Source organism: Vulpes vulpes, chromosome 4 (assembly GCF_048418805.1).
Source record: "Vulpes vulpes isolate BD-2025 chromosome 4, VulVul3, whole genome shotgun sequence".
Classification (NCBI taxonomy): Eukaryota; Metazoa; Chordata; class Mammalia; order Carnivora; family Canidae; genus Vulpes; species Vulpes vulpes.
In genome coordinates, this window is record NC_132783.1 from 79,039,198 (window position 1) to 79,065,667 (window position 26,470).

Genomic DNA, 26,470 nt, shown 5'->3' on the forward strand with positions numbered 1-26,470 from the left:
GAGAGAGAGAGAGAGAGAGAGAGAAAGAAAGAAAGAAAGAAAGAAAGAAAGAAAGAAAGAAGAAAGAAAGAAAGAAAGAAAGAAAGAAAGAAAGAAAGAAAGAAAGAAAGAAAGGTAAAATGACAGTATGAACCTTGTAGCTGACATCTTTTAACCAGTAAGGGAGTTTTCTCAGGGTAATCCCTATTTTATATTTGTGGGTATGAATCTACTAAATACAAACTCTGTCCTTTCAACTCATATTTAAAGTACCTGACATAGTGCTTGGCACAAAGCAGGCACATAGTAATATTTATTCTGTGGTGAATAACTTCCATTTCTGCTAACTAAAGAATTTTTGCTTTCATTGCCTCGTGGCTTCAGAGTATCTTTAGGAGGCATGGAGGGGAAAAAAAGTCCCATATCAAATGGCTGTGGAAGAAATGCTTCTCGAGGCTCTGTGCTGTCAAGTCACCTACAAAGAATGTCTTCCCAGATGATCCGTATGGTGATGACACACAAGACAGATTTGCACTTTGGATACTGTTTACCTCAGGAGGTTGTAGACCTTTCATTATAGTTACTTTAGTCCAAATCTGTAATTCCTAGTTAAGACTAACTAAATCTTTGCTAGTTGGGGAATGTGTTTCATTTATCTTACTCATCTTCGGAGAAGTCCAGATGATTATGATCAGATCTGCAGATATTGTGCCGTTCATAACAGCCTAAGACCTACTCCTGTGTTGAACGTGGCACCATCTGCACCGTGTTCAAATGGTCTGATTGATTTGGACCCTGGTGTGAGTCAGCTCCTTCTCGTGAGACTTTTATAGAAAAGCACAGTTTTCAGCAGTAACAACTATCATCATCCTTCAAAGTATGACTTTCAATAACGTTTTCTAAGTGGCTTGTAAAATGACCCTTGGCACCTCTCTTACTAAATATTGATAACGTATCAACTAGAATGAGTTTCCATCTCATATCACAGACACTTAGCAGGCATATTATATACACTGAAGTATCTGAGGTATTTGGGCTGGACTCTCAAATAGAACACAGGTCTTGACCTTCAATGTCAAATGAATAATTGCAAAATGAATAATGTTGGTCTCAACTGCAAGCAACATAGTCTCTCATGGATATCCTCTTGCAAGCAAGGCTTTACTGTAACCTTTACGGATTGAGAACTAGCTGATGTATCTGAACTGAACTGCAAGCCATGTCAGAACATGTAGACTGACCTCATTCTTCTTACATTCACTTAAAAAATATGTCATATTTAATTTATTTAATCCCTTCTGCCCCCATCAACATTTTTTTTTCTTGGTCTATTTTTCTAATTTGTTTGCCTCAGGAATGAAACTCTATTTTGTATGAATCCCAGGGAAATGTCTGACTGCCATTAAAATTTTCACTAGCCCTTAAAGCTGCCACTTTAGCACAGAATTCACTTGGATGCCAGGAGCACCCAAGACTCCTTGATGTTCCCTGCTTACTAAGAACATTCTTTTCTTGTCACTAGAAGTTGTTGTTTGGGGTGGACAAAGAATAACAAGGTGGGATTTTTTGTGTGTGGGTTTTTTGTTATTGTTGTTATCAATAGCTCCTTATAGTTCAGAGACCCCTCTGTGCAAATCTCATCTTGAATTACTTCAGCAAATTTGGGAGTGCAAAAAATAACAAAAACAAAAACAAAAACAAAACACTAATGTTGAACTACAGCGCCCCCTGGCTTTCACAATATCAACTTACATACCTCTGAGGTAAAAGTCATCCACTATATATAGCTAAAGCTGTGTAGTCATCCCCACCCTTATATATTCCTTAGACAAATGTCATAAATATGATGAGGCCATGCCATGCACAAACTATCATAAATTGTTCTTAAAATAACTATAAATAATCACAGAATATTTATAACAGTGAATGACAAAAGCAAAAAAATAACTAAATGCCAACTTTCCCCTTCTCTGATGAAGGAGCAAATATTTTCTTTATGCAGACTCCCAAATACTAATAGTAGAAAGCCTTGCAGCTAACAGAGCTTGTGGAGGAAGTTAATCATAATCATTCCATGTTTATAATGTTTGCACCAACACTAGAAATAATAAGATGGAAACAAAAAACTAATAATATGCCCAAAGACATGCCAAAGAAGAATTTAATAATCAAATGAAGTACCAGGGGTACCTAGGCAGCTCAGTCAGTTAAGCATCAGACTCTTGGTTTCAGCTCAGGTCATGATCTCAGGGTCATGGGATTGAGCCCTGCCTCAGGCTCAGCTATTAGCTTGAAATCTGCTTGAGAGAGTCTCTCTCTCTCTCCCCTTTCCCTCCAACTGTGCACTTGTGCTCACTCTCTCTCTCTCTCTCTCTCTCTCAGTGCAAATAAAGTACCAACTACACAAAAGAATGTGTGACTTTAAGCTCACAAATCATGAGTGAAAGACTGGTTATGAATGGAAACTGTGAGTGCCATTCTTCAGGAGAGTCTATTATAGAATATATTCATATGCTACAGTTCAAAGTGGTTTTGTTGGGGGTATCTGGGTGGTTCAGTTGGTTAAGCATCTGACTCTTGATCTCATCTTAGATCCTGATCTCAGAGATGTGAGTTCAAGCCCCACATTGGGCTCTGTTCTGGGTGTAGAGCCTACTTCTGACAAACAAACATGTTGACCAAAGTGCTTTTGTAAACCTTTTTTCCATGGATGTGTGGAAAAGCATTTAACAATGCTTTCATATTTTGCCATGACATAAGATTCCACTTATGACTATGATTTTATAGAGATTGTCATTGTTTATATACCTCAACAGATCATTGAAGCTATACTGTAAAGAACACATAAGGAAAACAAGATAACAAAAATCAATTTCCAGGACTACAGTATATAAATAAGACAAACCCAGGAAAACAGAATCAGTTACTTGAGCCACAGAGATGTTATACCTCATGAACGATGACATTCTTGTGTGGAAAGATACATTACCACCATGTTGACTACACCTAGTAGATACTCCTGCAGATTTCTTAAATTGTTATTATTTCTGGAAACCAAACTCCACTTGGGCATTTAAGAACAGAAGTACTTAGGGACGCCTGGGTGGCTCAGCAATTGAGCATCTGCCTTCGGCTCAGGGCGTGATCCTAGGTTCAGGGATTGAGTCCCACATCAGGCTTCCTGTGAGGAGCCTGCTTCTCCCTCTGTCTATGTCTTTGCCTCTCTCACCGTGTCTCTCATGAATAGATACAATCTTAAAAAAAAAAAAGAGCAGAAGTACTTTATCAAAAGTTAGCATTTTTCCAAACCCTCAAAATGTGTCACCAAGTATTTAATAAAGTTGTCTGGCACTGCAACAGCGAGGAAAAGGAAGAGGATAAAGGATAGTGAGGGAAAAGCTTCATATGGGCTCAGATGATTCTATCTTCAAAAATAGACTTGATGAATATCCACAGAATTGAAACTGCTGGAGATGTAGATTTGGAGAAAATCCAGATATGAAGGTGATAGTATCTTTTTCTAAAATTTAGCACTGGGACTAGATTCCAAAAATGTATAGTTTTTAGCTCTAACAATATTCTTCTCATTACAGATGTTACAAAATTTATCAGCCTCTGAAGGTCAGCTGGTTGTCTTTGAATGCAGAGTAAAAGGAGCTCCATCTCCTAAAGTTGAGTGGTATAGAGAAGGGACCTTGATAGAAGATTCTCCAGATTTTAGAATTTTACAGAAAAGTAAGTTGATACCTTAAAATTATTTTCCTGATAGTTAATTTTTATAAATGTATTGTAGTCGTTCATTTCTATAACTTTTTAACAACTAATTTAAAATATAATTAAGAGAATAAAAGAACTACTTGTAATCATAATCCTCCAAACTAGACCCTATTAATATTATGTCGTCTATTCTCCAAAAGTTTCTCCATGCATGTGTTTTACAAAAATAAAAATAAATCATACACCTTTTTGTAAATTGATTTCTTTCACTCAACATTTCATGAACACCTTTTCATGTTAATAAATATACTTTAAAAACAAATCAACACAATTTTATATTTATTTAATCTGTTGTTGAATACTTAGACTGTTTGCAAATTCTTTTATTTTGTAAACTGCTTCAATGCATTTAAAAGAAAAATTATTTGTATCTATAGACTAGAGTACTAGGGGTGCCTGATTGGCTTAGTCAGTAGAGTTTATGATTCTTGATCTCAAGGTTGTGGATTCAAGCCCCATGTTGAGTGTAGAGATTACTTAAAAATAAAATCTTAAAAAAAATAGAATAAAGAGTACTAGAATTGCTACTATAAATCCACCCAGTTTTAGGCTTTCAATAGGTATTGCCAAATGCCAGCCCAAAGGATTGAGCTAAATTGAGGATAATCACATAATTGATCATCCAATCTGGGACACTTTCAGAGTGAAAGAGACTGCTACTAATAATTACAAAGAGATCCCAGGAATAAATCAGGTCTATCCCAAATGAATGTTCTAGCTTGATTCTACTACAACCAGCAATATATGGAAATGCCATTTGTCTCATACCTTCACTAACAATGGGTATTAAAGTTTTTTAATCTTCACTAATTTTATAGACCGCAAATGGGAACACTTGTTTCAATCTATACTTCACTAATTAGATGTGGGGTGGAGCTTTTTCTCATGTTTATTGGATCTTTGTATTTCTTTATTTTTAAATTACCTGATCATATCCTTTGCTCATTTTCATATTGAAGTTTTGTTCTTTTTTACTGTAAGAATTATTTATATATTCAAGTGGTCTCTTCTCTCTCTTATCATGTACTTCTTTCACCTTGACCCATTTTGGTTATAAAATACATTGTAATTTGTTTACTTTTTTGTTAATTTGTCTCTGCCTGTCACTGATATATGAGTCAAACTGCTCTCATATTTAACAACAGTAGCAACAATAATATAATCTGAATGCCATTTAAATTGAGAAAAAAAAACTATCAGTTTGAAAGATTGTAACAAAGTCCAACTCTTATGAATGCCTGTAATTGAACACCTATATTCAGTACCATGCTGGCACTTTCAGGATGCCAAAGAATTTTAAGATAAAGAATCTGCTCTCTTGTTCTCTGTCCTGAGGCTCTTAATATTGGAAACCTCAGAGCAGGAGATAATAGTGTACATTTTATTAGGATGTGAGAATCCAAAGCTGAAAATGAGCTCTTAATCTTCACAAACTTTGTTTCAGGTGAAGCTGAATGGGTACCAGTAAAAAAAAAAAAAAAAAAAAAAAAGGTTCCTGAATTCCTAACTTAGTAACTTTTCCTTACCTAAGTAAGGCTTTAAATGTCCCAAGTGGAAGTCAGGTATGTCCCAAGATGTGGCAACATTTGGTTAACAGCTCTCTTGCTACCCTTCTGTGACAACTGTCCTGTTCCTGTCGAGGGCATTGGTGCTTTACTTCCACACTTACAGAACTAATCTTATTAAATCACGCATGAGTATACAAGACATTGAAATTCTATAGGAAGCTTCTGATGAAAATATAACCTCTTGGTAAGATAAATGCTTGAAGCTTTCTTTTTTTTTTCTTTTAGAACCTCGATCCATGGCAGAACCAGGTAAAGATTATTTTAACTTTGTTGGCATGTGATCAGTGGTTGTATATAATATATATAAATCAGTGATTATATAGATAGCATATAAATAATAAAACATATTGAAGTTACACTGGTGTCAAGAAAAAGTGAAAAATAAGGTTTTAGAAACAAGATTCCAACCAACTCTAGCTATTATTGTAGGAGAAGGAAAGGAAGGGAGCACATGCAAATGTGAAATTTATATTTCATACTGAATGTGAATGCAGTTAGTTCTCGGTTTGTAAGTGATGTTTCTTTGGAATATTTTCTCTCTCTCTTTGGCCCCTACACCTGACCTCCCAAAACTTGGCAGAACAATTTCCATGACGCTAGATCAATTCTAATTCCACAGCTTATGTATCTTAAGACATCAGATTTTGAACTTTGCAGAATCAATAAAACGTCCATGTTGTTATTAGATTTGGTTGGGAAGACACCAGATGACATGGGAGTGACAGTAGGTGAAGCTCTTACCTCTAGAAAACACAAGTTACTCAAAAGCCACAGCGTAAACATCTGAAAGCGTTCTCTGTGATCAACCTGGGAAATTAGATTGTATTTGTACCCCTGAGTAAGAATTATGGTTTGGGGTTTTATTATTATAATTCTTTCTTCTGAGAACTGAATGGAAAGGCATTCCAGAAATAGACATGGAACATCCATATCGCACAGCCCTACACTAGGGCCTTGAGGATACGTAGAAAAGAACAGAGCAGTCTTATTCTTGCATTGCTTATAGTGGAGTGGTGTTTTTCCCCTTTAAAATATTTCACATTTTGACACTTTTGTCCAGACCAGGCTTTTCAATAGGCAATTTCATACACAAAATCCTTCCAGAGTCTCCCAAAAGGGGTCCCTTCCCACAACAAGTGCTGCCTTTCCCAGCTCCATGATCTAAAATTTCTTAGCCAGGGAGTTCTTCCTCCATCTTGTATATGCAAATACTCTTTGGAGACAGAATACTTTATCTGGCAGGTACAATGTAGTGTGAATAAATTAATCAGATCATTTTCTAAAAGTGGCTGTTGAAAGCTGAGAGTAGAAATGTTTGGGAAGGGGAACAGAGAGAACAGAAAGAAGGAAGACCAATGGCTCAGAAAAAGTACAGAGAGGCACCAAAACCAAACTTTGCTTCTCCATCATTTAGGATACTTGGCAGCAAGTGAAGAAGACCTAACTAAAAGTGGCTTAAGCATTAGGGAAGTGTATTTTCTCACATAGCAAGATGTCCTGAGAACTGTCTTGAGATTAGGTGATTTAGTATGTCTACGATCATTGGGAGGCAAGCCTTTTTTTCATTTCCCATTCCACTGTCTTCAGGCTTAGGCTTGTATTACCCATCTACCCAAGACAGTTGCCACAGTTCTGAGTCTTGCATGCAGACAGAACAGTGCAGAGGCAAAATTAGGGAACGAAACCCTTTTATTCTCTTCAAAGTGCAAGGAAAACTTTCTCATGATCTCCCCAAGAGACTTTCCCTCCTATTTCATTGACTGAAATTGTGTGGTGCATGCCATCACTTCACAAAAATAGAGCTTAGCATGACCAATCATGATTCACCACCTGAGACTGGGAGATGCCAAGTTGCTTTGAAGAATGTGATCCCCCCCAAGGAGGGTGGACAAAATGAGAATTCTATTAGGAAGGAGGAAGGAGGATGAAGAGCTATGGAGCAGGTACTCAACACCATCTGCCGTGGCTGCCTGTCCAGTCTTCCCAGAAGCTGGGCAACTAATTCAATTCAGTTATAATGAAAGCAGTGAGATACCAAGTCCCTCCTAATCCAACTATGCTTTTGTTAACTTTGTTTTTAGTGTCAGGTCCACTGAGTGATAATTGATAGTTTATTCTACTGTCCTATACTTCTCTTCCTTAGCTGTTAAGGAGTATCTAACTATAATAATTTTAGGGAATAATCATGTGGTTCAATCTGAGAATTAATATTTCTTGCCCAGTTTTAAATTGTGGCCTTCATTCAAAATTACCTCAGTGCAAAAGTTCCCCATGGACATAATGAGAGACCTAGACTTAAAAATATTTTATTAATCCTTTTATTTTGCACAAATCTCCTTTTGCTTAAACTCCTAACTTGTTTTTGTGAATTGTAAGTTTACTGCTTCTCAGTTCTATTTTTGTCATCTGGATTGCTGACATAAAAACAGAAAATAATCTGGGAATTCACAATATATTAAGATATAATATTATCATAAAATCCTCTTGCCAATAGTCTATGTGGAGTTTTCTGTTCTACATTCTTTGATTCATTTAGCCTATTCAGTCAATCCAATCAGATAATTGTTTGGACTAAGTATTTTCAATCAACTAATAGAATCAACTTCTTATATTGACTTTTGTAGAATCATCGTCTGATATCAGTAAATTTTGTAATTTCATTTCCCAAATTAAGTCAGTAACCATTCTGTTATACTGATATTTAGAGGAGATTTGTACTTTGGTCATTGCTGAGGTGTTTGCAGAAGATTCTGGGTGCTTCACATGTACTGCAAGCAACAAATACGGCACAGTATCAAGCATTGCCCAGCTTGATGTAAGAGGTAAGGGCTCGGGGCAGCCCGGGTGGCTCAGCGGTTTGGTACCACCTTCAGCCCAGGATGTGATCCTGGAGACTCGGGATCGAGTCCCGCATCAGGCTCCTTGCGTGAAGCCTGCTTCTCCCTCTGCCTGTGTCTCTGACTCTCTCTCTGTGTCTCTCATGAATGAATAAATAAATTCTTAAAAAAAAAAAAAAAAGAGGTAAGGGCGCCTGAAAGCCCAGAACAGTTTAGACTAGGGAACAATATCCAATTTTCAATTTCTTATTATGTTTATGACCACCACCATCACCCATTATCCTGCTGTTATCTATTATATTCCCTAAGAAAACATATCCTTGGTCTTTTATAAATTTCTCATACTCTTTCCAAAATGGTACTTAGATTTTTAGTTTAGTGGGGGGGTTTTTGTTTTGTTTTTTGTTTTTTGGTTGTTTTTTTTTTTTAATCCTCATCATTTTTTAATGCTCCAGATTATGGTTACAGTTTTTGACAAATATTCTCCCATTAGCATACTCATCTGATTTGGATACATGCCCCAGCTCACAGTTACAATCCTCTCTGGATCTTCTTGAATAAGGCTAACAGCTCAGGTCCTATTGTTGTCCTTTCAGGAAATGAAGACCTCAGAAATAATGGGTCTCTTCACTCAGCCAGTTCCACCACCAACCTGGCTGTTATTGAGCAACAGCCATCGCCACCCAACCCAGAGCCTCCTTCTGTGGAACAACCACCTAAACCCAAACTCGAAGGAGTTCTGGTGAACCACAATGAGCCCCGGTCCAGTTCAAGGATTGGGCTCCGTGTGCACTTCAACCTGCCTGAAGATGACAAAGGAAGTGAAGCTTCTTCTGAGGGTGGCATGGTGACCACCAGACAGACCAGGCCTGATTCTTTCCCGGAGAGATTCAATGGACAGGCAGCAAAAATCCCTGAGCCTTCATCACCTGTCAAAGAACCCCCTCCAGTTCTGGCCAAACCCAAACTGTAAGTAAAAATTAGAATGGATGACCAAGGGTACCCGTGAGCTTCACTGAATCTGCCCTTAAAAGTAATGTGCCTGAATGGGACACCTGGGTGGTTCAGTTGGTTAAGCATCCAGGTCTTGATCTCAGGGTTATGGGTTCAAGCCCTGCATCAGCCTCCATGTAGGACACGAAGCCTATTTTTAAAAGGGGGGGGGGAGGGCTAAAAAAGTGAATTACAGAATGAGAAAATACAATTTAAATGCTTTGCAAACCATAAATCCTTACATCGATGCTAATATACTATCACTACCATCCTTACTGTTAAATATTCTACCTCTGAATATTTATATCAGCTACCCTAAACTAGCTGATAAAGATGTTTGTCTAACATTAGAGGCTCCAGCTGAAGCACTTCTACACTCTTCTTATAAAGCTCTTTCTTGCATCTAATAATCCATATAGTCTGTAATTTTATCTTTATGTTTCCAATTTGTGCTTTAAGTGAAGCTTTTGAGTCATGGTGGAAGAGATATTTAGTACTTTTTCGACTATTCTTTGCTATGGCTAGATAGGCTATAGTAGCCACAGTAGGTTTTGTATAATATAATGGGGATGAAAGAATGGGGAGTCAAAATTTTCAGACTCACTTTGGGGCCTGATGTGGTGTCACCCTAATCCTCTAGAGAGCCTCCATTAGATGCAATGTTTAATGTTCATCCCTAATAATGCAAACACAGAACATGATACTACTACTGTTCTGTTTGATCCGCATGTCAAAATTATGAAAAATTATATTTATAATCACATAAACCTTTAAATGTCAACATTAAAATCTATAGTAACAGTACTCCCATCATGTGTTTCTCAGTGCAGAACACAAGATGTTCATTGGAAGCAAGTCATGTCATTTAGTTTTATATTCTTCTCACTACCACATAAGGCAAAATCCTGGGCATATAATTAAAAACATGCCTCTTGGAAAACCACGTCCAAAAGTGTCTCTGTCCCCTGAAAGTTCTGCTGGTCTTACTTTAGTAGGAATCTACTAAAGTAAAAAGAGGGAAGAAATTATTGTAGGGAAATAGGCAGGAATGGGGACCAAAGGCAGCCATGCCCTGCCTAGAGAAGGATAACCCAAGCCTGTCCACCACTCAATTCTCTGCCTTGAGCACCTCCTTCTTCTTTGCATATCCTCTCCGCTTCTCCCCCTTAGAAGACTCATCAGTTCACACCTGGTCCATCATGGCCTGTCCCATTCTATGATTTGTGTCAAGTTCTACTGCTAATTAAATCATTCATAGGAGCTCAATTCCAAATACCAGCTGGTCCAGCCTGGGCAGGTACAGAGGATTTATGTGTGGAGGAAAGAAGAGTCAAATGGACTAAATCAGAACTGTGAAGGGCAGTGGGGTGAGTAGTGGGGGCATTTATCAGAAAAGGGAGTTTTGAGAACAGGAAATCCAAAACCATTTCTTCAGGAACTGCCTTCTTTCTTTGTAGGGCCTCCTATTACCCAGGGACTGACTGTTCAGAGGCTATTAGGTATGTCAGTTAGGATTAGGTTTAGCTTCATGTTGCAGAAAACCCAGACAAATGGTGGGTTAAACACATGAGGGTTTTTCTCTTAAATAAAGGAATTAGGGGGATCCCTGGGTGGCTCAGCGGTTTAGCGCCTGCCTTCAACCCAGGGCCTGATCCTGGAGACCCGGGATCGAGTCCCATATCAGGCTCCCTGCATGGAGTCTGCTTCTCTCTGCCTGTGTCTCTGCCTCTCAATCTCTCTCTCTCTCTCTCTCTCTCTCTCTCTCTCTGTGTGTGTGTGTGTCTCATGAATAAATAAATAAAATCTTTAAAAATAAATAAATAAAAATAGAGGAATTAGATGGGCAGTCTGGGGCTGTTATAGTGGCTCCACAGGACTAACAACCTTGTCTCCTGTCTTTCTGCTCTGCCACCTTCAGTATTGGCTTCTTCTCCAGGTCCCCTCGTGGTCAGTATGGCTGATAGTGGTCAGGATGGCTGACAGTGGTCTGATGTCAGACTCCTTTTAAGGAGTCTTCTTAGGTCTTACCCAAAAATCTTGTGCTTGTGACTCAACTTAGTCACATGGTATACTAGCTGCAAAGGAGACGAGGAAGTGTAATCTTTGGCTGCATATGTTGCCTCCATGAATAAAATCAAGTCCTTTTACAAATGGAAGAATTAAGCAGTCAGCCAACAGTAACTGCTACATTAGACTTTCAATGAATATAATAATTCTTGCTACTAAATTATGTAGTGACACCCTCTACAAATCCCAGTCCTCTGCACTATATAATTCTTTAATCTTTTTTGCCTTCCTAAAGTTTTCTCTTAATTGTGTTTGTATTAGTAGAGGAATAAATATATATGTACATGTGCACACATACACTCACGAGTCCTTTGGGGACCCATCTACAGCTTTTTCTTACTAGTTTTGACCTCACTGGTTTGAATCTTTTAGGTTTTGCATTAAAATGTATCGACTCTAGGAATAATCTTGCGGATACGATTTTCTGCTTGTTTCTTCAATTTGCCATTTATACAGAAAATAGACATAGTTCTTACAGATCCTAAAACTGCAAGAGAAAGAGAAACTGTCATTTTTAAACATTGTATCATCCAAGCCTAGATAATTCAGACTTTGAGATTTTCAACTTGAATTCAAGCTGTCTAGAGCAGTGATTCTTCATCCTAGCTACATTCTCTAATAAAATGTAGATCTTTTAAAAAAATATTTATGCCTTCCACCCCAACTAAATCAGAATCCTTCCACAGATTATTTTAATATTCAGCCAGTTTGGAAACTACTGGTCTAAAGTTGGAAAGTCTGGGATACAACCCTTTATCATTCCACCCCACCCCAGACAAACACCCCTCCACACCCAGCAGAAAACAATAACTAACTTTTAAAGTGAGGAAAATGTCAGACAAAAATCAGAATGTACTGGGAAAGCCTATGTTTTGGGGACAAGTGTTTCTTTAGAGTAGTGGTTCTCAGTCCCAGATGCCTGAGAAAACCACCTAGAGCCTTGCTATTCATAGCGTGGGCATCCCCTGGGAGCTTGATAGAAATGCAGACTCATGTCCCACTCCAGACTTGAATCAGAAATAGGGGTGGGGCTGGGTGAACAAAATCTGCATTTCAACAAGCCCTCCAGAGGCTTCTGAGGCTCACTAAAGTTTAAGAACCACTGACCTACTTTTTAAAAGATAGTAATAACTAAGCCTGGATGTTTTCCCGGGCCAACTGACTCTCTGAGCAAACAAACCTCAATTATTGAGGTTTGTCTTTTACGCTCTGTGGGGGATTCTAGTGTGTAGCCAGCATGGTAGCCACTGTTAAAACCACAGCTAAAAGCCAATTGCAGAGACATGTTTACTCAGAATTAGTTATCCTAATCAGTGATGTGCTGGCAGATGTTTTAACAACGGGTGGAGACGGGGAAGCCCATAGCATTTGCCAATTTTCTCCCACCGTGTTCTATTTCAAGCTGTTAGAGAAAGGTCATTAACTGGGAATTGGAATGAGATGTGCACAGTCGGCTCTCTAGAGCAGTCCAGAACGGGCTCCAGCACACACTGCCCCAAATTTTTGTTGCCAAAATTGCTTTCAAAAATACTTGATACTTGATCCCAAGTTTGTTTTGTTGTTTGATCATTAAGCCTGTTTTATTTCAACAGTTCAAAATCCCTAAGAAATTACTTTGTATTTCAGAAACCACAAGAGGCATCCTTATAATTTGGAAACTCTAATTTTCATTCTTATAAATCTTGGAATTAATATTTGTAGTTTAGAAACTAAAAAGTAAAAGAGCCACCGTTTATTACTTATATGTTGTAGGCAATTTATCCATTTTCACAACAGTGTTGAGACGTTAGTTATTCTTATTTTATTTATGAGGGAATTGGATCAGAAAAAGTGTAGAAGCTACCCAAAGCCACACAGATAATGAGTGGCAGAGCCAGGATTAGGACCTAAGTCTGTCTGTCTGCAGAAACCATATTCTTGAGCATTATGCTTAAATTATGTGTGTGGCAATGGAGAAGATATATTCAGGTAACCCAAGAGAGATGATAAATCTGCCTGGGTAATGATGTCAACTTGAAAACTGATAAAAGAAACCTTGGGTATAAATCTGATTTTAGATATCCTCATGGCAACAAGAAAAGAGCAGCTGAGCTTATAACAATTTATGATAGGCAGTTACTTTGAATTAGAGATGTTACTCAGGATTTTAGAACTGGTAGCCGTTGTAATTAATTTTCTCTTCCTTTCTTCTTTCATTGCACTTTGTACCTTTATTATTAAAGCAGTAGATAAGTTCCACATGTTATCTGTAAATAACCAGTGGTTATTTATGTCATATGTATGTATAATAAGATTTTTGAGTCCTGAATAGCTTGTACTATCTCATGCATATTTATATCTCCTACACAGACTATCAAAGTAAACACAGAAGATTCAATAAAAGTTTGTCGAGTAATGGAATTGACACCCAATGTAATGAATAAGCGAATCCAAACAACTGTTTTAAATCCCTTCTGAAACAAGACTAATAAAATGAGAGGGGGAAAAAACAACCTTGTTCAAACAAAAAGAGACATTATTTCCAAGTGAATTCTTCCAGAAACTCAGATAATCAAAACAATTTGACACTGTATCTCATATATCATTATGTTTAAGACTTGTGACCCTCTATAATCCAATGTATTGCATTGGATGATAAGGGCTAATGTGCCTTGGGAAGCCTTACTTACAGTAAAAAGCTAGTTCTTAGTTTTTATTCAATGAGAACTAAAGGAAACAAGAATCAATCAATACCAAATGACTTCCTGCCCCCTTTTATCATCCTTATCTTTCTAAGCTTACTTACTTGTCATATACTACTTTTTCTGTTTCCCTAAGCACAATAAAACATTTCTGCAAAATCATTCATGTAAACTACTCTATGCAGAGATGTCCTGAAAACCATATAGCATTATTTTCTGGCTATAGCAATCACAGAATGTGACCTGACAAATATGAAATCCATTAAAATCTAAAGATTTCTGTATTTTCATTCTATTGGCTAAGTTAACACAGAAACAATACTAATTGTATATATTTTTATTTTTCTAAGGATAATCTAACAAAGTTATTTCTGTTTCTCTTGGTCACTGAATCTTTCCTCTATGATGAAACTAAAAGGTTTAATTAATTTTTAATTATATTACTTTATTCTCTCAGCTTAAAACTTCTAAAAAGGAGAGAGAGATAAGAAAGTTACTATACCAAGTGGCTAACGCTTCTGAATTCTTAGTTTAACTCAAAACAAGAATTTTCATAGATTAGTAGAATGATTGCAGCCATTTGACAGCAAATAGGGTCTGTTTGTGAAGTTACTTTTCCATATATTGTGTATCAGAAATGTTACTGAAAGAAAGGAAAAAGATCTTAAACTCCAAGAATTCAGAAAAATCAAGGTTTGGAGAACCTCCTGATTCAACTTTATTATCACTGGTGTTGTTGACCTTCCTGATGCTATGAAAATACTGAACTTTTCATTTTTAATAGATCTCATGTTCAGCAGATCACCTATGTTACAGTAGCAACCTATGTTTCCAAAGAACGTAAAGCTGTGGTAGATTTGAAACACCACAATCTTCCTCGTGGAATTTCCTGTAGTTATTCATTTGAGAGTAAATACTTCTAAACAGCAAAGTTTAGCAGCCCTGATGACTTTATGCATATAAGATTTTTAGAGATTTTAATTTTCCATTTTCTTTCTTAAGAAATAATTAACCAGGGGCACTTAGGTTGAGTGTCCAACACTTGATTTTGGCTCAACCTCCACTTGGGCTTGCTCCCTCTTTAATGGAGTCTCCTCTCCCTCTCCTTCTCCCTTCGGCCCCTCCCCACCGTGGTTGCTCTTTCTCTCTCAAATAAATAAATAAATCTTAAAAAAAATAATTAACCATTTTATTAAGATAAATAGATTGTAGGCAAATCATATAATGTTTGTGCAACTCAGCTTCCTACGAAAGAAAAAAGTACTTCCAGCTTTTCTTCTTTCCCCTTAGGAACAAGAAAAGTCTAAGGCAATGTTTCTTTTCTTTTCTTTTCTTCTCTTCTCTTTTCTTTTCTCTTCTTTTCTTTTTTAATTTTTAAAAATTTTTTGAAATTTAAATTCAATTTGCCAACATATAACACCCAGTGCTCATCACATCACATGTAAGGCAATGTTTCTAACTAGGGTGGCCATATAATCTACCATTCAAACCCTGACATTTTTTAAAGTAAAAGAGCATTATTAAAAATTATGCCAGGAAAACAGGCATAAACCAAGACTCCAGGATGTATTGGGACATATGATCACCTTATCTATAATGCTTTGTTGTTGAGAGAGGATTAGAAACACCAAGACACATCCAGCAGCTTTATTAAGGTTTGCTTTAAAATGAGGCAGAATGGGGGCACCTGGTGGCTTAGTTGGTTAAGCATCTGCCTTCAGCTCAGACTGTGATCTCAGATCTCAGTCTCAGGGTCCTGGGATTGAGCCTGGTGTTGGGCTCCCCAACTCAGTGGTGAGTTTGCTTCTCCCTCTTCCTCTGCTCCTCCCCATTGCTTGTGCGCTCTCTCACTCTCTCTTTCTGTCTCAAATGAATAAACTCTTTTTTAAAATAAATAAATAAATTGAAGCAGAATAAAGAATACAACACACTCAGTTACTTATGTCGCTGCCTTCTGTCCCAAAGCTGAGATACAGTTTGCTCCTACCAGAACTTTAGGCACTCCCAACAGAGGAGCATTGTTTCAATTTCTTTTCCTAACTTATAAACACTCTAGAATTGGGCTGCCATGTTGCAGGGTCACAACACAAAGAATATAATGTAAACTATGCCTTTTGGAGCTGTGCGTTATGAGGGCTTTTCCCCTTTTCCTCACAAACAGATTTAGAAAGGAGAAACAGCTCACAAAGAATTGATGAGCTCCTTCCTGGCAACTCTGGTTGTGTGTTCTGAGTCAGCATAAAGTTATAAACAGCCTGTATACACATTTTATTTTTAAGATTTTATTTATTTATTCATGAGAGACAGAGGCAGAGCAGATGGAGAAGCAGGCTCCCTATGGGGAGCCCCATGCAGGACTCGATCCCAGGACTCCGGGATCATGCTCTGAGTGGAAGGTAGACGCTCAACCACTGAGCCAGGTGGCACCCAGGTGCCCTTACACATTTTCTGATGGGTGAGGTCAAGGGTGACAGATTTCCCTTCTCTCTCTCCCCACTCTCGTGTGCAGTGATTCCAGTCAGCTGCAACAGCTTCATAACCAAGTCTTACTGGAACAACAGCAGTTGCAAAACCCGTCTCCTTCATCTCCTAAGGAGTTTCCTTTCCACATGAGCGTTTTGAACTCCACTGCTTCCCCGGCGGTGACAGCGTCCGGCAAGCAGGTGAAGGCCCCGCCGGCACAGACATTCAGCCTGGCCCGGCCCAAGCATTTCTTCCCCGCTCCAAGTGCCACCGCAGCAGCAGCAAGCGCGTCCCCTTCCAGCTCTCCAGTGTTCACCCTGAGCGGCACACCTCAAACCATTCAGAGGACAGTGAGCAAAGAGAGCCTCTTACTTTCTCACCCCTCCATGCAAACCAAACCTTTGGGAGGAGCATCCATCCAAAGCGAGCCACCCCCTCCGGCTCCCATAGAGCCAGCACAACCACCACTCACATTTGCTGTCTCCAGTGGAAACCAGTTTCAGCCTCGCTGTGTTTCCCCAGCTCCAGTCTCTCCTACCAGCCGGATTCAGAACCCGGTGGCTTTCCTCAGCTCGGTTCTGCCTTCTCTCCCTGCCATCCCGCCCACCAATGCCATGGGGCTGCCCAGAAGTGCACCATCTGTGTAAGTGTCATTAAGATCTCTGAAGTAAAAGATGTCACTTAAGAAAGGACCTATGCCTAGAATAGCTTCATCTGGGACAGGACTCTCATTGAGTGGATTCCTAGATAACCCTCGTAGACACTAAACGGATTTTGAACACTTTAGAGCAAAGGGCATGATTACTTTAAATCATTTTCAATAATTTAAATACTGAAAACCCCTCTACAAACACAGATTCTCTGTGCAGTGCTCAACGTTGGGGCATAAGTGCCTGATGACTCCTAGTATCTGACTGCCATTTCAGCCACCCTGATTCCTAGGCTTTCGGGCACTGGCAAGGGCTTTTCATGGGTGTGTCAGGTGTGACTTTATTTTACAGGCCATCCCAGGGACTAATGAAGAAAAACACAAAGTCTCCCCAACCAGTGAATGATGATTACATTCGTGAAACTAAGAATGCAGTGATTCTAGACTTGGGGAAAAAAATGAATTTCAGTGATGTCAGATCAAACCAGCAGGTAAGATTGTTGGGCTCAAATGGTTTATTGGAATTTCAATACAAGAAGTACAATTTCACTTAATTCAGTCCTTGGATGGTTGGGCCACCAGACCTCAGAGAGGCTGACCCTGCAGTGTTAGAAGATAGAGCATAGATTAACCAAAGGCCGTACAGGAAACTCACCTACATGGATCTACGGTTCTTGATTACTCCAGTAGTTAATTCAATGTAACTGTTTATATGTTTTTATGTAGGATGGAATATGTTAAGGAAAGAGAGATTAGATAGTCTGTTGGCCATTCCAGCAATCCTCAGGTCAGTATTGACAAACACCATCACATCTTTGATATATTTCAATGTATGAGAAGATCTAGATTGAAATGAACTCTAGGGTTCCACGCTGTCCTTTATTTGACTTCTACAATCTAAGGTGCTAGAGGTCTATTCACCAGTTCCTTTCAATCTTTACATTCAACATCAGTTGAATCATGTAAAATAGCCATTAGTCAATATCCTGTGGTTCAACCCATACAACTCTTTGCTCACTAGTGAGTGTTCACACTGAAGGAGAGAAAGAAAAGCCATAAGTGAGCATCAAATTAAAAAAAAAAAGACTATTTTGTTATTTGAGCTATTTACTTTTACATTTCATAACATGATTATTTTTAAAATGTATTACTTTTTAATAACCAAACTCTTGATTTGTTTCCCAAGGTGGGAACTGATAAAATCTAATTTGAAACATAACACAAGAAAAAAAAAGAAAAGAAAAAGAAGAAGAAAAAAAAAGAAACATAACAATATTTCAGTCAAAAGTACATGCCAAATATTGTAGAATTTGTAGCATAAGTAATCCCTGGAAACAAGGCTCCAGATTTTCCTGACCATATGCTGTTTTCCTTAGTGCTTCTGTCCTTTACATCCAGTGGAGCCATGGATATACAGTATTTTACAACTGTGCTGTATGTTGGGCAATTTTTACTAAGTAGATTCTTTTGAAAATGTGCTGCTTAAAATCTTTTTCAGTTTGACTTTAAATTATTGAATCAAAGAAGAACAGTTAAACTCGCTATAATTGAGTACCTTTTCCTGTATTGTTTCACCAAATTACATATGTTTCTGGGAGGCAAACGCCAAGGCAACTATTCTTCTCTCTTCCATCTTCTAAATGGAGAAATGGAGGCACAGTTGTCAAACTGTCAGTGTTAGAACTAAAGCTGGAGCCCTGGTCTCCAGGACACCACATTTTCCCTGCAACTGTGCAGCCTTTTACAGTTTTATGGCAATTACCTGTAAGCCCCATAAATGTTGCTCTGTCTGATGCAGATTTGCTTTCCTGTAACACTGTCATCACATATGTGGTTGTTAATCCTTCTAAGTGTCACTGAAATCGGAGCTGTGTTCAGCCTATGTCTTTTATAACTCAGAGAGGGAGCAATTAAAACTCTGTAAAAATGATACCAGGTCAGCACACAAGCTGTTTTATTTTACTTTTATAGTTACTCTGTAGGTAGATCCATGCTAATCTGCTGTCCAACTGCAGCAAAGTAGGGTTTTTCTCCTAATTACCTGAAACGTGAGCATATGTAAACATGAACTTCTATGAATTGAGTGTCATAATCCTGATAGAGCTCATTATTAAGCTCCCATCATGAATTAACTCCAAGGCTAATAGAAGGGACTAGGAGCAGTTTCAAAAAGCATCTCAATACTCTCCATTTGAATATCTGTGACATGCATCAGTGTTCTTCTGAGAATCATTAGTCTGAGAATTGCTATGGTAGTTTAGTTACAGAATTGGTCCTAGACTGAGTTCTATGCCATGAATAAGAAAACCAAGCTGCATAAATGCAATTCTGGAAACTAAGGATCTGTCTAAGATGGAAAGTTTGCATTAGGTTGGTAGATGTTGATTCTGAGTAAGTTTGGGGAATAAAAGGATGACCACATTATAATACTGTTCTGTCATTGTTGCCTTGGGAAATGATAGTGAAGATGTTGCGGAGAACTATCTAAAATGTATTGTGGCCTATTGATGAAGTTAGAAGAAGAAAATTTGCTTAGGAAAGTGGAAAAACAATCATAAAGAAACACTTGCCTATTGATAGCCATCTATATCTGTAGTCTGGGGACAGAGGAATCAAAATGATCAGTTTTATCATTCCCATATTAGCCTGTACATATGAAGGGGAAGAAAAATATTTCTTCTGAAGAGTATGCATCTGTTTTTGTTTTATTTTGCTTTGAAAACTTTTAGATCTGAAAGTTGGACTCTCTTACCCAATTTTATTCCTAGCAAATGAAGAACAGCAACCTTTTAGAACATGTGTGTGGTCTAACCTCATTCCACTATGCTGAGCATGGAAATAAATCAGAGGTCCTTGAACAATGAATATTGACTATAGACAATTTCCTCCCCAGAACTCAAACTTATAAATTAACGTTTTAGAAAATGGGTTTTCTTTGACATATCTACCACTTTGTATTATCATAACTGTAATATTTCAGCATTTACCTTCTAACTCATTTTATATAACATTTCTAAATAGCAATTAACATTTGCTTGTTGATTCTTAGAACACAAAGGTTCATATTTATCTGGCTAGCTTTCTAAACTGACAGTGAAGTTTCTTTGAGTTGATGATAAGTTGAATTGACGCGAGAGGTACCCAGCCTCTAGATTTTAGGCTACATTATTCCTTATTTTGAAGTGTATCATTCACCACCAGTGTATCTTCAGTGGACAACAATAAAACATAAATGGTTTAGGATAGCAAGGTGAATCTGAGAAGTCAAAGGAACATAGGATCACAAAATATAATAATGAATGTTTCCTAACCAATTATTTTAATTCACACATGACTTAACATGATTTTCTGTACCCAGTATATATTTGGTAACTGTTAATTTCTGAACACACACACACACACACACACACACACACACACACACAGTCTTATTTCAGCTTTCCTCCTTGACCTCATTTCTCTGGAAACCTTCCCATCACTTTATTCTGCTCATTCCCCCCAACACACTTTTTAAATTAATGCTTCTTTAAAACTGTCTGTGGTTCCCAGATACTGCCAAAAGAAAAAAATATGCACCTAATTCTTGCTATACTTTTTGTTCCTCTAATCTTCTTCTCTAAGCTGCTTAGTCCTTTCTTCTACCTAAAGCATACCTCTTTCATCTCTTACTATGAACTCTTTATGAAAATCCTATTTTGTGAGTCTTGCCATCATTCCTTTTCTAATAAGAATTCCACACAGCCATTGACCTTAGGTTGCTTATTTGGGGGCACAGTAGAACCTTGGGATAGTAAAGTATCCCCATGTCCTCTGCCATAGGCCCACCCAGGATACACCAGTTATAATCTCCCTAGGAGCTGGAATTGGTGGATGTCTTAATCATTGCTGCACGCCTGTTGTGTCTGGCACAGAGTAGGTACAGAATATGTGCTGAATTAGTACATGGTTATGGGATTTACATTAGTTTCATATAAAATAATGAAACTTTCAACCAAATAGAAAATTTTGGATATTTGTGGCCTATCTATGGAAAATATCTCACTTGACTATATAGATTCTGATTATGCCTAATTATGGATACTACCCTATGATAATCCATTTCACTCAATAGATTAAAAGGATGAAAACATTGAAAGTAAACAAAACTCTGGTGTTAACTGAATGTCAGTTTCAGACAGAAAAACATTCTCTCCTTTGGGGCATAGACATCACTTACAAGCATCTGATGCAAAAATTGCTGCTTTTACTGACAAAGGGATAAGGCAAGGGGAAAGGGAGATTGCAGCATAAATTCAGTCCTGGGAATTCAAAGCCTGTGTGGATCAGTAGGACAACCTTTCTGCAAACAGTGTAGAAAGCACTTAAATTTAACTCCTACATATTGCTTTTGTTTGCAAATTTCTTTACAAAATCTGAGTCCCATCAGTTGTGACTTGGAATGACAATCTTGATTTATGTGTAATCAGGGTAGTTATCCTTGGGATAACCAACTCTTAGTTGCAAAGCACTACAAAAAGAGGTCAATTTCTGCTTTGAGGATGGTATACATCTTTGGTAACCGCTCAGGAATAAAGATTCAGTGCTTTAGCCATAGGCCGCGTACCCCTGTCACACAACTGCATGGTTTCCAACTGCATGTTCCTGTTTCCCATTTCCCAAATATTTGTGAAACCTTTATGGGAATTCCTTGATTTACAGCATTCTTATTTTGTTGCTAATTTGCAATTTATACATTATATACTTGGTAAATTAAACAAGTATGTCTAAAAAAGAATTTTTTTCTCCCAGTATCCCTTTGAATTTATTCAGTAGGACTATTTCTCCTGCTCTAGCAATATCAAACCTAAGGCAGTCAGTCTCAAAACAGTTTTGGCCCATTTAGTTCTTTAAGGTTCTATGGTAACTTTGTTGTGAAATACAGTCTTGACTCAGTAGTACAAAATTTCCAGTCCTTGTAGTAACCAACACTGTAATCCTTATTCAGAAATATAACACCACACACAAATACTCCCATCCATACCCCCACGCTGCAGAGACTGTTATAAATGGTGAACCTAAAAGCCAGGAAGGGAAGTATGGCCAGCTTCTCTCTTTTTTGCTTCCTCCTCCCCCACTTTACTACACTGTTCCACACTCCCTTTTCCAGCCACGGAGAGACAAAATCTGACCCCATAGTGGCTTTGTCTTGTATGTGGCCCATGTGTGCAGGATGGAACCCATCACAAGTCCTCTGCCCTGACACAATGCAGCTGGCCCAGTGACAAAAAGCTGCCTCACTCCTCGCTTTAGCTCTTTTAGGCAGGAGTCAGATATTAACCCATTGTAGAAAACAAAACAAGCTCTCCAGATGGATCCATTTAATCTCCCTTGCTGAGCTTAAAGTGAAGGCAGGTACCCTTGGAGTAGAGGAGGAGGTAGGAGCTGCAGAGACACAATAACTTTTTCCAAAGTCCTCTCACTGGATCTTCCTCCTTGCTTCTTTGTAGAGGAGGAGGTGAGGGGTTCAGATGGTCTAGCCTGTCTGTAAGCACCTGCTTTTGAAATTTCTGGGGAATAGTTTGTCTGCCAATTCACTTGTTTTTTTGATATCTAGCCCATCTTTGTGCCTCAATAAAAACTTCCAGTTAAGATCTGGTTGCTACTGTGTCCTCAGTACCTAGTTATGAGTAGTATTTTTTTAAATAACTCAGTGAGTGTTCTGTTTCCATCACCTCCCAATTTGCTATACTGATAAAATAATAAATATATAACCAATATGCATACCTTTATAGTAAAACAAAATGTGCATATTTTCATCATAGTGCTTCTGTAGTTCCTTGGATCAAATCAATTCAAATATTTATAAACTCCATAAAGTCAGGCCTCAACTTGGTCAAGTCAAGTTTGGAATACATGGAGACAATGTGGTATTTATATTCTCAGGCAGGCACTTGAGGCCTCATATATATCATCCATTGTATTCCTGAAGGTTAAGTATAATCATAACTTACCACTATGTATAATAACCCTTCTTTGGGAAAATTACTTCATACTTTCAAAATAGAATTTCAGGAATTCACCTCTCCCTATAATAACTCTGACAATCTATTTAGCCAGGAAGTTACCAGCCCTTACATGTCTGGCAGAAGCTTCAGGAAAGATGCTTTAATTTAGAGCAAGAGCTCCATTAGACAATGACTAGAGGTGTTATGGAAAGAACTGGGGGGAAAAAAAGGAAAGGACTAGGAATTTGGGGACTTAAATAAAATAAGATGAGAAGCCGTAGAAGGCTAAGACATCCCTCGTGCCACCCTCACAAAAACTCTGAGTTTCCTGAACTTTAGGATCAGTGAGTGAGGTTTGAGAACTATGTGAATTATTCTGTTTGGATGTCATTTTCAAAATAATAAATCCTCTATTTAACACCTACTTCATATGTAAGGGAATAAAATGACTCATTGGTTTTACTCCTCAGTATCCCAGAAAATAAACAAATGTGTTAAAAAGAAAAATAATATATAATCAGAAGCATAAATGCAATTCAAGAAAGAAGAAATATATATTCTTCATGTGATTTTAAACTGGCAAGTCTTCTCGGCCTTTTGGCTAAGATCAAGTGTAAACTGGCAAGACTAAAATATTTCACATTTGGGAGATCATTAAATGTATTTATGGAAAATATAGTCATTGTGTGAAGTATTAGATTGAATCATATGAAATTCTATATTTTTGACCTACAAAAAGGTCAGCCTCGTATAGTTTGGTCTACTAGGTAGCTGGAAGCTTTGTCAACTTTTTAAAAATTCCTATAATATATAAAATAGTCTTAATGCTTTTAAACTAGGTTTCAAATTAATGGAAGTGGACAATTTTTTACTTTAACTGGTTTGAATTATCTGATTAAAAATTAATAAGCTAACTGAAGATTAATCATTTTCTCTACCCTGAAGAGCTGTGGGTTTATTTTGCTTACCCACTGTGAGATGTGGCCAAGAAAGGAGGATTTAAAATTGGTTTCAAGAAATTGAAACCAAGAAACACCTGATTTCTGTTTCCTAAGTTCCAATTCTACACAAATTCAGGTGATAATATGTATAAGATAATAACTAAAGGGCATGAGTAATGTGATTTAATAGCTTGAGAATACATTTTATGAGTCCTGAATGCAATCACTCTGCGTAAGACTGGAGGCAGATGTGTATCATCCATGTACTTCCGAATTCTATTTCAGGAACATCCTAGTGCTATCTCCATGGTGTTCACCTAAATTATGAAATTGTGGTTAACTAGAGTCACAAGCTTAACAGAAGGTCTTACCTTCAGCCCAAAGCCATGGCTCAGGAGTCCTCAAAGATGCAGTTGGAACAAGTGATTGCCCCCATGTCATCCATGTATTCACTCATTCTTCAGATACTCACTGAGCATCTGCCACAAGGCAGACACCATTCCATGTTCTGTTGATATAGTGAGAAGCAAGATAAACAAGATCTTTGCACTTGTGGAGCTAACATTCTAACCCTTAGAGATATTCAGTCACTCAATCAATAAACAAACAAGAAATATACTAGATAGTAACCAGTACTGTGCAGAGAATTTGAATGGAGAGTTCATTTACATGAAGTGGACTGGGAAGGCTGCTTTGAGGAGGTGACATTTAAGCTTGATAGTATTCAGCAGGGAGAAGGAATGACAGGAAAATTCAGGATAAGTCCTAGATTCAGAGTTTAACTTGGTACACTCAAAGTGTGGTCTGAGGTCCTGTGGCAATCTGTAAGCTATCACCTCTCCACCTTGACATAAGTACAGAAACTGAGAGTAACCATTAAGAAATCTTCATAGCAGTTTGACAGAAAAATTTTAAATACCTATTAAATATAATAATTTTGCATGCCTCCTAAATTACATTTTTGCTCTGAATTCATTTTTATTTTACTTTATAAAACTATGCATTGGAAATTTTTTAAAACCTGGTTTTCACCAAAAATAGTGTGAGAAACACTGGCTTAACTACTTAACAGTTGGGTGAATAGTGGCATGATTTCCTGATTTGGGGAAGAGCAGGGTAAGAACATTTCTGGGAGACAGAAACAAAATGTGTATTGTTTGGATGATGCTAAGTTTGAGATGCCCATTGGGTGCCCAAGCCATGATATAGAATCAATCACTGGGCATATGATTCTCATGATGTACAGTAGATCATCGAGTATATGAGTTTTGGGGAAAGCTCAGGCTTGAAGATATGGATTTGGGTCATCAGCATACAGAAGGTAATGAAGTTGTGAAATGGGATGAGACCACCTACCTAGGACTAGGAGCTCGGAAAGGAGACTGATAAGGAGCAGCTTAAGAAAGAAAAGGAAAACCAATATGGTGTTGTGAAAACAAACAGAAGAAAATATTTCAAAAAGGAGGAAGTAGCCATCTTTGCCTAATGCTGCTGAGGGGTCAGGTAAGAAAAGATTAGTAGCAATTGGATTTGGCAAATTTGGAGACCCTGACAATCTCAGTGGAACAGTGAGAACACAAGCCTCATTGGAGTATATTAGCAAAAGAGTGGGTAACAAGGAAATTATCCTGTAACAATACAAAATTACTTCAGGTAGGTTTGTTGTGGTAGGCATAGAGAGATGCAATGAAGATGGATGTGAAGTAAAAGATTTATTCAAGACAGGTTTCATCAAGTATACAGATGGGAACGTGCAGAATAGATAGGAAGTTGGTAATGGAGGCATGCATCAGAATGCAATTCAGAATAGTTTTTCCATATTACAAGATAAGAAGTTCTACATATTGAAATGGACATTAATACTAGAAATGGAAATTACATTCCATCTTCATTTCTCTACAGGATGCTACTGGGGCTCCATACTCAAGGTGAGGAATCAGGATTCACTAAGGCAGTTTGGGATTATAGTAGAGACATTGACATCTCCTTTAGTGCTCCATGGTGAGGAACTGGAAATGGAATATGTTTGGTTTATTGGGTTTCCATGATATATATTTAATATCTGAATCTAAAAAGTTCCATCCTCAAATTATACTCATAGTCATCCTCTTTATCACCCATAGAACTGAAATTGAAACATATTTGCCATTTTGACAGGAGTACAAAATTTCAAGCTTTGAGCAGAGGCTGATGAATGAAATAGAGTTTCGCTTGGAACGTACCCCTGTTGATGAATCAGATGATGAAATCCAACATGATGAGATCCCCACGGGCAAGTGTATTGCTCCCATCTTTGACAAAAGACTTAAGCATTTCCGGGTTACAGAAGGCTCTCCAGTGACATTTACTTGCAAAATTGTTGGAATACCAGTTCCAAAGGTAGGAGAAGATGACCAGTTGGTTGCCCAACCAACAACACAGAGCTGTAGACGGGTGCCTTAACGAAAGTTTTGTCAGATTCTAGGGAAGTATCTACAGAGGGAATAAAAACTACTGCCAGAAAACTAACAAAGCCCAGATAATTTTACTAA

The 26,470-nt window shown here is 37.9% G+C and overlaps 1 protein-coding gene across 10 annotated transcripts in view; it reads left to right on the plus strand.

Moving 5' to 3' along the window:
- Positions 1-26,470, plus strand: part of MYPN (myopalladin) — a 99,694-nt gene that overhangs the window by 58,733 nt on the left and 14,491 nt on the right. For all 10 annotated transcript variants that reach the window (XM_072756152.1, XM_072756161.1, XM_072756153.1 and 7 more), the window contains 7 exons: positions 3,573-3,714; positions 5,550-5,573; positions 8,030-8,146; positions 8,758-9,130; positions 16,412-17,008; positions 17,367-17,505; positions 26,097-26,318. In XM_072756152.1, the coding sequence (XP_072612253.1) occupies positions 3,573-3,714; positions 5,550-5,573; positions 8,030-8,146; positions 8,758-9,130; positions 16,412-17,008; positions 17,367-17,505; positions 26,097-26,318 (1,614 nt within the window). The remainder of the gene's footprint in view (positions 1-3,572; positions 3,715-5,549; positions 5,574-8,029; positions 8,147-8,757; positions 9,131-16,411; positions 17,009-17,366; positions 17,506-26,096; positions 26,319-26,470) is intronic.